This window comes from Cynocephalus volans, chromosome 6, assembly GCF_027409185.1.
Source record: "Cynocephalus volans isolate mCynVol1 chromosome 6, mCynVol1.pri, whole genome shotgun sequence".
Taxonomy (NCBI): Eukaryota; Metazoa; Chordata; class Mammalia; order Dermoptera; family Cynocephalidae; genus Cynocephalus; species Cynocephalus volans.
The window spans coordinates 49,574,261-49,586,550 of NC_084465.1; the positions used below are offsets into that span (position 1 = coordinate 49,574,261).

The window sequence follows — 12,290 nt, forward strand, 5'->3', positions numbered from 1 at the left end:
TTTGCACATTAAAAAAAAAAAGATGACCGTTGAAGGGATCTTAACCCTTGGCTTGGTGTTGTCAGCACCACATTCAGCCAGTCAGCGAACCAGCCATCCCTATACAGGATCTGAACCCTTGGCGTCGGTGTTATCAGCACCACCCTCTCCTGAGTGAGCCATGGGCCGGCCCCTACTGTGCACATTTTAAGTAGTTTAACGTTTGGTCATAATAAAAACAATTTACTTTTCTAAGTTTCTAATACTCCTAAATCATTCAGTTTTGACAATGCTAGAAAGGTACAAGTCAAACTGCCAAATTCTGTGAATCAAGGGTAGAACTCAAACATTTATGGTCCAATCTCCCACCTCCTCAAATCAGGTATTAACAGACACTAGCTTGCAACTCTAGACGTTTTCTTTGACTTTAGTATAATAGAACTGCAAAAAAAATAATAATGGCAACAGCTAATGTTTATTAAGCACTTTGTCAGGAACTGTTTAAAACATTTTAAATGTGTTAGCTCAGTGATCTTCAAAACATTCTTATGAGATTGAGTATTATTATTATTCTCATATTTATACTTGAGGTAATGAGGCACAAGGAGATGAAGACATTCGTCCAATTTACTTAGGTAGCAAGTGACCAAACTAGGATTTGGACTCAGATTACAAAAAGCTTATATTCTCAACCTCGATAGTCTCCCAAAGCAATGAGGAAAGAGCCATGATGGTAAATTTCCCATATTCTGGGGAGAAAAGGGCTAAAAAGTAAAAGCTTAAATTACCATGATAAATCTGACTTCAATAATCAGTAGAGATGCATACTGAAGGAAGAAGAATTTCACTGACAACATAATGGACATTATAAAAAACTTCTGCATTTAAAAAGGCTATAAAATAAAGTTTTATAAAATAAAATATGGAATAGGAAAAAACGAATTGAAATGCTTATAACCTAAAACACTACAGAATATACAAAAACTCAAAAAGAAGAAAAGAAAGAAAAGGACTACCCAGCAGAAAAATGGACAGATTATATGATGAGGCAATTTGCAAGAGAGGAAATCCAAATGACAATATATAAAAAGATCCTTGAGCTCATAAATAATCAAGGAAAATGATAAATAAAAATATAAAAAGACACCATTTCACATAGACAAGCATCAATTTTTTTAATGTCTTACAGTAAAGAAGTAGAGCAAGGAACTAAATTGCTTAGGAATGTAAACTGGTACAAGCTTCTCTAGAGAGTAATTCACCCATGTCTGGTAAAAATGAGGCCGTGCACTTTCTACAACCCAGCAATTCAACTCCCAGGTCCCTCTCACGGAGAGCATGCACACATGCAGACATATTTAAAAAGCTATAGGAGCATTTTTTTTGTAAATATAAAGGTCCATCAATAGTGGAATGGACAGATAAATGGCATCAGCAGTGAAAATAAATGAAATACAGCTACACATAACAATGTAGCTTAATCTCATGAAATGAATGAGAAAAGATAAATGCAGAAGAGTATAGCAGGTTACAATTTAAATAAAGTTAAAAAATATACAAAATTCTAAATACTTCTGCCGACACATAAAGACACAGGAAAATGTTAATGAAATATACCAAATCAGAGACAGCAGCTAGTAAAAAGGAAAGGATAACAATCTGGCTGCTACACATGAAGGGTTTCAATGGATAATATTTTATTTCTTAATTAGGGAAGTACATGGCTGTTTGTATTATTATTATTTTTTATATTAAATTAAATTAAAATATATGTTTTTGTACTCAGAATTAACATTTGTTCTTTCCTAGTATTTCAGAACAATAGTTCTTAGAGTTTCTTTTGAGTGGCAAAAGAGAAACTATTCATCCATGCTGATTAACAAAATAAATTGTATGACTAAAATTGTATCCACTGAAATATAAGAGGAAAAAAATTCTAACATAAACAAGGTCAGTGTTGTATGGCTGAATTAGGATTACTAATTATAATTACTATGAACATTTACATTACAATAATAATTAGGGAAAGCCTAGAAAAGAACTAAGCAACAATGATGTAATGGTAGCTGATACCAAAATGCTTGTTTTCAAGTACTTTTAAATGCTTCATGATAAATAAAAATAAAAAGCTATAACAGTAATGACAATACGTAAATTATTATTAGGACATTAAGAAGTAATTTTGAAACAAAAGATTATATATTTACAGATTTGAACTTACCAATTCCCATAGTCAAAATCAAAGGCGATAGTAATTTCAGTTCCCTTCGAAATACTTTGTATAGAATAAATGTAAAGATGTATAGTGCCATCTTCAATTTCATGCCTCACCTGTTAGTTAAAAGAATAATTTTACATTTCTATAAATTACTTTCTCCTTTAGAAGCATCTATCCTACAATAGTTTTAAAAACTATTCTTTTCAAAGTACTTCGCAAACAACTTGGAAAACATGCCGTTAATTTACAAGATTTATAACTACAAATAAATGTTATCAGCTGGGAAGGCTTTTCAAACATACATGGCTACTCACTGCCAACTCACACCCTGAGCCTACCATATGGCATCCAAAAAAAATATTGTATTTCTTTTATTCTAAGATGCATTTTTTTTTTTTTTTACCTTGTAGCATCTCTGAAATTGGGAATCTTATATAAATGATGGCATCTTAGATTTAATGAAATGTGGTAATGGTACAGAGAGTTACCACTGCACTTTTCTAAGACAGACACTGTTCAAGGTACTTTATATGTATTAACTCTTTTTGTCCTCAGAGAAACATGAATCTACTAAGTCTGGCTCCAAAATCCACAATCTTAGCTGCAACATTATAAAATTATAAGTGTTTATTTTGGCATGTAAATAATAAAACCAACATTATTTTATCTTCCACACTAAAATATAATTTTACAAAAAAATTTATCATAGCACATATAAAATCACTTCAGTTTTTAGCTTTGTCATCTAACATATCAAACCATAGCATATATTTGATCCACAAACAGAGCTTCCAGGATAAACAAAAATAAGTCCAATATTTCCTCTTACAAGGAACATTACAATTTCTTCAATGTGCAAAGTAATTTTTTTTTGGACCGGTAAGGGGGTCGTGACCCTCGGCACGGTGCGGTCCGCACCACGCTTAGCCAGTGAGCGCACTGGCCATCCCTACATAGGATCCAAACCCACGGCCTCGGCGCTACCAGCGCTGCACTCTCCCAAGTGAGCCACGGGGCCAGCCCTGCAAAGTAATTTTTAAGACCTCACAGCCAACATCACCTAAATTTTCACATTAGAAAGATGCTTGGCAGTATAAAATGTACCAACAGTTGAAAAGTGTTTTAGACTACCAGACTTTTGTGCTTAATACTCAGATTCCACACACCCATAGGCCCCTCCTCCCAAAAAGATTTCTATAAGCTTACCTCTGCATTGGGTGTACAAGAACGCCTGATGAATCGAGCCTCATTCCCAAAAGTCCTTGCATCAACGCACATTTCTAGCCCGTGAAATTTAGAGTAGAATAAAACAAAAGGGTATGGTCTACACAGAAAGAAACATAAGCTATCAACAGTTTAGTATAACAATCTCCTGTTCAGTATAACAATCTGCCTCTTCAGAGGCAAACTGATGAAGAAATCTAAGAACACAGAGTTTAAGAAACTTCTAAGACTCATAGTAAGTAGTGAAGCCAAGATTTGACTATAGGTATTCTGACTACAGAACTCACTCTTGTTAATGAGATTTCTACCCGCCCTTTTAACCTTACCTAAATCAAAAGCAATTAATTGAAGGTAAAAATTCATATTTACAAAGAAAGATAAAATGAGAATAACTATTATCTTTACAGAAAGGCATCCATAAACCGATGCCTTTAAAATCCATATTTCCTGGTGCATTTAAAAGTGTGTGTGTTATACTCCTGTTGCAGGTCAAACCCGCTATATAACGGAAGGATTCTTGTGTATCTTTTATATCTGAAGTAAAAACTCAAGTTATAAACAAGAAGTGTTTTTAATAATGGTAGAACATAGACTGGGAATGTTACCACCCTAGAGACAGGAACATGGTTCCAGACCTCAGGAAAGCAATGGCTATCAAGAGAGTCATATCAGTTCTCCACAAAAGAGGCCTCTAAAACCATTCTAATACCAACACAGTGGGAGATGAAAGTGGTGGCAATAATGTACAACCAAATCTAACACTGCCTCATAAAGAGGAAGAGGTTTTGCCTATGGTCACCATGGTCTTTTTTGGTTCTAGGAATTATGTTATGAGGAATTAGCACAGGACCTGGATAGAAAGGATTCCTTGTAATCTCAGGAAATCAAGAGTTCCTGACTGGTATCCTATATTTATTGGTGTTGGTTTATCTTTGAAGCAGATTGTTTTAGGACTTTGGGCAAAACAGAGACGGGGAAGAATATATCTTTGCATTTTATGTTATTTATCATAGTTCAAAAGTTATCATTAGTCACTGTTCAATAACACTACGGTTTTAAATACTGAAATGATCACACAGGAAATCAAAATACATATAATCACAGGATCCAGGTAAAATAGCCAAAAATTCAATATTTAACTACAGAAAATGAACATGGGAAAGTAAATGAATGTACCTTTTAAAGAAATATCCATTTGCTTCAAACTGTTCTCTCAGCATAAACTTCCCTCTGTATTCAATGATAAGTGCATCAGGAGGCAAATCTTTTGCAGATTTCAGAATTTTCTTATTCTTTTGTATATGGCTCTAAAATCAGAGTAAATGTTGAGATTAATTAAACCTGTTTGCTTTCAGTCTAACTAAAGATACATAGTATAAAAAGGGTTTTGTTTTATAATTTTTTGACAAATGATATATTTACCTCTACAGGAGGTTTGAAAAGCAAGTTGTTGGTATTCAAATCTGATTTACTCATCTCTCTTTTGTCGTTTCCATTGCCTAATCTCAGAGCTATTCTTTGTGCCTCCCTCTGAACACCCTCACTGTACTGGTTATTATTTGCCTCTTCATATCGATCCATCCATGCTTTGATTTTTGTCTCCCATCCAAAATTTGAGCCATCAGATGAAGGATCAATCTCTGGAGCTGAACCCTAAAATTACAGCAAACTAAGCATTAATATCTGATCTCAAATACTTATATGCAAATGCATAAAAAATTAATGGCAGGGTTGGCTGTTTAAGCTCAGTTGGTTAGAGCACAGTGTTATAACACCAAGGTCAAGGGTTCGGATCCTCACCAGCCAGCCATCAGATAATATAAACTAGGAATAATGTTTGGCTTTCTAAATTGGTTGTAGTAAAAAGAAGACCATAAATTAGCAGCCTAGTTGAGTTTTATACTGCATACCAGACAAATATGAGTTGGAAAACTGAAGCAAGCTGTGTTAAGTTGGAAGAGCAGAAATTCAAGCTTCACTGTCAGTATGGGTAAGCAAACAGAGGATCGCAAATAAACTTGCAATTACTCAAAACTTTTGATCAATGTCAGGTGATGGTTAAAAAAACGAGCATATGAAATTTCAGATTTTAGAGATTGCCAATATCTAGTTTATAGCAGCAAATCAAGATCTGTTATATACTCACAATTTAACTAGAACACATTTGCAATTATTATGAGAACCACACATGCTGCATATTAAGTATAAATTTATTTTCTGACACATTATAATTTTAACATGTTTTTTTAAACAAAACTATCCTTTGATATCTTCATTTAGTGCAATTCAAAGATGTGTAATCACTTGTCCACATGATAAATTTAGTTGTAAATGCTGTTCATAATTAATTGAACATCTTGATGAGAAAACACAAATGATTTCTATCATATTACAACATAACTGTGAAATTTTAATAACACATACAGATTTCATAAAGATCCTTATATATCCTATTAGATATGTATACATGCATAGTATCATGTTACCATCAGTCCATCTGAGTGGCCAATCTTTGTTACAAAAAATATCATTGTTTTCTATAATGAAGTGTAAAGTATACTAAGTTGCTCAACTATTTGATAGGGGTAGGCTTATTTTGCCAATTGGTATTTTATGTATATACAAATTCTATATTATAATGACCATCTGATAAAAATACTTTTATACAAATATGAGATACTACTTTGTATTAAGGCTTTCCTCTGCTTTATCAATGGAATCTACTCAGTTTTCAAATCTTTATTTCTTTTTTGGTCCCTCAAGGAACTCCTCTACTGATTTGGTATGTCTTTAATACAGCTCTTCTATATCTTTTGAACCTTAAAAAAAAGTACTGCAGATTCACACTGGACTTGTAATGATTTTAAAGAGATACCTTTAAGTTAAGGAAGAGATATTTTTAAAGATGAATGAAGAATTTTTAAAAATTTTTATGTCCCTAGTCACTTATTTATGTAGTAAAAAAAATACTTCAGTTAAGTAACATATGCTCCTTCCTCATTAAGCCTGGTATTGAGGTGATGAGATATACTGGGAAGATAGGAGGACTGCTAGAGTATCAATAGTTCCAGCAGCTTAACTGAAAAACTTTCAGACCTCCTTACTCTGTGTCAGAGCAAATTCCATAAATCCAAGTTAACATAGTAAGTATACAGCTTTACTACAGCTTTAACATATAAAGAATATTTTATGGGACTTTGGACTTGCAGTATGTTGAGTGACACCATGTATTAACATTCTTGTGAAAGAATTGCAAAACGATTCAAAAGTAATCACTGGACTGCTGTTTAATGGTTCATTTTCTAGAAATGTAGAATAATGAATAATTATTACACTTGATACTACATGTACAACAGATATACTGTAACACACTCCTACTCCTATTTATATTGGGAATTTTAAGAAATTCGTTATTTTTTACTACCTAACCCAGAAAGCTTTAACAACACTGTACAGTTGACCTCTGTGACCCAACAGAAACCTGTGTTTTAGGGAGGAGGCAGAAGTGGGGGCTCTTGTATTTCTCAGAAATTTAGCATCTAAAATATTGAGGATATATTCTAATTAATTCAAGGTACACATAACTAGTTTGTATTTACATTGTGGGTTTACAATGATTTTATAGTATGACAACTGACTTAACTCTGTACAATCCCAACTATGCAGAAGAGCAAATTTTCAAGTTTCAAATGTGATTCTGTATTTATGTGTACACCATACTACTACAAAGTGGTAATGTACACATAAAGTGCAGTGATAAATGAAGTTCAAATTATCCAAAACTTTAATATCAGAAGTTGCTTATATACATCTCCCTTTTGCTTAATGTTTTAACAGTGTAAAACTACAAAAGTTGTATATTAACCCAATTAGAACTCTAAGGTCCCACTTTTGGTAAAGATAAAAAGCAATGAAATGGCACACAATAAAGAGAACATAAAGATACGGACAAGCAATCACTTAGTAAGCTCCGGAATAACTGACAATTGATGTCAGTTTAACACCTTAAATTTAACGTATTTACCTTAACTCTTGATGACTTCCTAGATCCTTCACGGAAGGCCTAAAATAAACATGAAATTCTGAGTTAGTTTTTAAAAAAATGGATATAGTTAATATTTAAAAATCAATTGGTTCATTGAAGCTTTTTACTACAGTGTCACAATATAACAAAAAATTTGGTACCAAGAAAGTTTGAACTAGGAGAATGTTTAAGTAAATAAGGGTTATCTAACTAGAATACTATCCTACTATTAAGAATAGAATGCAGACTATATAGAATATGAAAATATGTATATAATAGTGATGCCAAGACAGAAATTTCCAAATATTCTGTATGTTCAATATTCCAGCCATGGAAAAAGATTTATGGTAAAAATTAGGAAGGTGTTAGAAATATTTTAATAATTTTATTGAAGTGATGAGACATGTTTGGGGGGGGGGCAAAATTATATTATTACTTTAATTCTCTAAGCAACTAGTATGTAATATTTGAGCCCTCAATGGGGCTTAAGTAATAAACACTGTGATAAACAGAGTTCTATTTATTCGATAAATATTTTCTGAGAACCCACTAATCTGCCAGATCTTGAAAATGGTATTTAGGATTTAATTCCTATCCCTCTCATCCCCCCACAAAAGTGTAACCTCTATTTAGAGAGACTAGCAAACATAAACCTAGAGCTAGCAATATAGATCCAAATATATTTAAGTGCCAAATTTGTGTGTAGATGTTATGTTACAAGAGAGCAAGATTAAAAAACAACAACAAAAAAACAAAGGAGGCAAAGAACTTTTACATGGGGAGAAAACAAGGTGAACTATGGAGAATGCATGTATTCAGATAGACAAACAAATGAAAGGAATACAATACTGGTAGTACAAAAAACTATGAAAGAAGGCATAAAATAGAAGAAATGAAGTCAAATTCAAGAAAAAACTAATAATACCACCACTTTTACCTACTGAAAAGTAGTATAAGATTGGCTAAAAAAATATCAAATTAGATCATGGAATACTTATTTTAAAAGTCACGTTTTATGATTCTGTCTTAAATATCCTACATTCTCCACTGTGAATTAAGAATCTATAGAGTATTTCTGAAAGGAGAAAGGATATAAATGATATTTAAAGGAAATATGATAACCAAATACAGAATAGATTAAAGAGGGAAGAAGATAAGATAACACTGTATTACTATGAGGTAGGAAGGCTTAGACTAAGTTTGTAGCAGTAAAAAGAAGAAGAAAAACCCCAATATATCAAAGAGAGATTTTGAAAAAAAAATCAATAGAGCTTTTGAGAACAAATCTGGATGTTGAATACTTAAGACAACCAAAAGATTTTAGAGCCCGGGTAATGGCTGTGCTGTGGAAACAAAAAACAAACAAAAAAGAATTTAAACGATGGTCAAGGAAGATACAAGTTTGGTTTGGAGAAGAAACACTGAAAGAAAAATGGTAATAGAACATTCATAAGTAATATTTGCTGATAATGGTTTTATGAACTAAAAGGAAAACCAAATTCAGTATGAAAAAAATCTTAACAAGTTAAAATTTTAAAATATTACTTTAAAAATCCAAATTAATATATGGATCACAATATAAAATTTATGTCTTTTAATACTTTATTTTGCATTATTAATAATGTTAATACTTCGTGTCACAGTCTTGAATTGCTGAAACACCAACAATATCTTAATAGGGTTTTATGATTATTTAAAAACTGTCATCTGTCCAGAATATTTATTGCTAAGTCCATTCACATTTTCAACAATTAGCCATAAAAATAGGCTGAATGAAAAGTAAAACTATGTCCTTTTGCTATATATTTTATATTACATATTGCCCTCAAATAATAAGAAAAGAGTGAACTAGATATATCTTTTATGACCAGTTCCTAGATTCTTTTTTTTCCCCTACCAACTTAATACCAGAGAAAATACTTCCTTTTTAAATGCACAGCAATATTTGGAAATAAATAAGACACAATCCAAGACACAAGGTTAGTTCATTTCAAATACCCAAAAGTCATCCCAGCCAGAAAAAATGCTGAATCTACAAAATCCAAATGACCTAAAACCAGAAATATACGAGGATAAGGTTTCAAAGTAACTTTTATACAATAAACAAATAAAATTTACTTTGTGTAAATTACAATAGATCGAAAATGAGAAAAATCACAATGAAACAAGGTAACGTGTGGTTAAGTGCTGGAATAAAAGATTCAAGATAGAATCTGATAACAGTAAGTTGTCCAGATTGAATAAAATACAAGCAGAAGAGTAACAGAAAAGAAGTGGCACATATGCATGAAGACTGCCAGACAGTCAAGATTATTTTAAACAGGGAGATGAAATTAAAAAATGAAAAATGTGTTTATGCTGCCTATTAAATAATCAATTATATCATGAGGAATTACTCAAGAAAAATAAAGCTTTTTGAAAGCTTGATTTCACAACTAGGTATAATTTCACTCTACAACAGCAATATAGTCATTGTAGAAAGTATTTTTTACCTTATATGACAAAAGTATTCATTAGCAATGATAATGAATTTGATGAAAAAATTAGCTTATAAACAGTTTTTTGCCATCAGATATAGGGATAACTATAATAAAATTTAAATAAAAAAAAAATCTACGTGGTAAGAAATTTAACAAATTGGGAGTCTTATTAAAATAGTTAAATATAATTCAAATAGAGCTATAGCTATAAACAATCATTATATGCTCCTTTACCTGTTAATATGTTATTAAAAATTTAGGACTGCTATGTCTATTCTCTAGAATAGCAATCTTTTCTATTTTATTTTAGCTTTTGCATTTCTATGATTAGTCCCATTAGAGTGATGATTCCAAAACAATTTGCAAAGTTTCTTCTCTATTCCACTTCAATCTTTCAAACACATTAAAAATTTTAAATACATTTAATTATTTAAAAGAAACCAAAAACTTTTGCTAGATCCTACCACCTTTTTAGCTATTATCCTCTCCTGCCTTTCCTATAAAACTCAGCTCCTTATCTATCTTATCTACTCATCTAAAAACAAAACAAAAAAAACGTACTTTTTTACATTTTGAAATGTTTTGTTCTTTCTCCCCACTTTTTTTCCTTCTTTTATCATTAACTTTGGAAACTCTCGAAGCAGTTAAAGTAATCGATGTTGGAGTATGCTGAAATGCAGTATATAATTCCACAGGAACCTCATCACCACTCTCAGTTGCACTGGTATCACCATCTTCAAAGGCAAAATAAAAATTACTGCACGTGTAATATCTCTTTTTCAAATAAAATAAAGCAGCACTCTACATGACAAAGTATTGTTATCTCCATGTTTCTAAAGAATAAACACATTTTTTCACTTCACTCACCTCACTCATAAGATACATTTAAAGGCAAACTACAAATATAATTTCTCACACATTAAACTAGAAAGGATCCAAAAGTCTGACAACATACTCTGGTTGTGTAACTGTGGGAAACAGGCACTCACACACACTACCAGTGGAAATTCAAAATTCCCTACAAAGGGGAATTTAGCCACATCTAGCAAAATGTTATAACACCAAGGTTGAGGATGGATCCCCATACTGGCCAGCCATCAAAAAAAAACAAAACAAAGAACCCCACAAAAACAAAACAACACAAAACAAATACTGGAAACAACCCAAACATTCATCAAAGAGGCATGGCAGAATAAACTACAGTTATTCAAAACCTCCTGCATTGGTATCAACATGTTTTAAGCCAAAATGAAAACTGCCATATGTTATACAGAATTTAGAAAATTCATAAAATTCTATTCCTAAAAATGAAAGAAATAATATTCCACATGATAAACTAATGTATCACCATCTTTCTGAAGAACAAAAATATTTTTCTTCTTCAATTCTTTTTTCTTTTTCTTTTGGCAGCCCGCCTGTATGAAGATCCAAATCCTTGACCTTGGTAGTATCAGTACCACACTCTAACCAACACTTCCTTCTTTAAACCAATAGGTCATGTACGTGCAGGAAAATTATGGGCGATTTAAATTATTTATTTTTCCTCTATTTCCATATTTCCTAAAATAAGTAAATACTTATTCTATAATCTGCAAGAAAGAATATTTAAAATCTATACCTGAGATTGTAAACTATTCAACATTCATCAATAAGGTGTTTACATCTAACTAAAAATATGCAGACCAGTTATTTTCTCAATTGCACTAATCTTAACTTAGCTTAGGTCCTTTTTACCCACCTGACATATTTTCCCTTTTCCGGCGTTGTAGTAGCACCGCCTTCTCTTTATCCAAATTCCTACATTAAAATATTAACATGATTATTTATCAAAATTTCATAAATTTAGATATGAAGATCTGTTTTAAATGTGACACACTTTATATTTCTTTAATATTCTTAGTGAAAAACTGACAGTATAAAAATATACAACATCCCTTGCCTTACAGTTTAAATATATTATAGCAGTAAGTGCCAGTTAAGTGACTCCATTTCTCTCTGTTAAGAAAAATTTTCACTTAGGAAACAAGCACATTTTCTTTTTTTCTAATTGAATATTTGAAGCAAAAAGTCTGGCAAAAACCATAATATTAACAATGTAATTAAAATCAAAAATTTAATTTCTTAAAGTAAATGTATAATATAATTAGAATTGACTACAGTATTAGCATTTGCCTCAAATTATTTCTGCTCCTGAAATTTAGCAATAAAGTAAAACATTTCATTAACCTCCCTCAGCCTATACCCATGAACTATATCATCCATAGTAATTTATTTTACTTTTTTCCCTGCTTATTAGTCTAGAGACAAAATAACACCACATTATTCTTATATGCGAGAATAAGAGCTCCAGACTAAAATGTCTACA

General features: G+C 31.7%; 1 protein-coding gene across 2 annotated transcripts in view; it reads right to left on the bottom strand.

Annotated features, from left to right (window-relative positions):
- KMT2E (lysine methyltransferase 2E (inactive)) overlaps positions 1-12,290 on the bottom strand; it is a 92,250-nt gene that overhangs the window by 22,455 nt on the left and 57,505 nt on the right. For both annotated transcript variants that reach the window (XM_063098998.1, XM_063098999.1), the window contains 7 exons: positions 11,664-11,722; positions 10,487-10,659; positions 7,446-7,484; positions 4,844-5,074; positions 4,598-4,728; positions 3,404-3,521; positions 2,201-2,310 (listed from right to left, as the gene is read on the bottom strand). In XM_063098998.1, the coding sequence (XP_062955068.1) occupies positions 2,201-2,310; positions 3,404-3,521; positions 4,598-4,728; positions 4,844-5,074; positions 7,446-7,484; positions 10,487-10,659; positions 11,664-11,722 (861 nt within the window). The remainder of the gene's footprint in view (positions 1-2,200; positions 2,311-3,403; positions 3,522-4,597; positions 4,729-4,843; positions 5,075-7,445; positions 7,485-10,486; positions 10,660-11,663; positions 11,723-12,290) is intronic.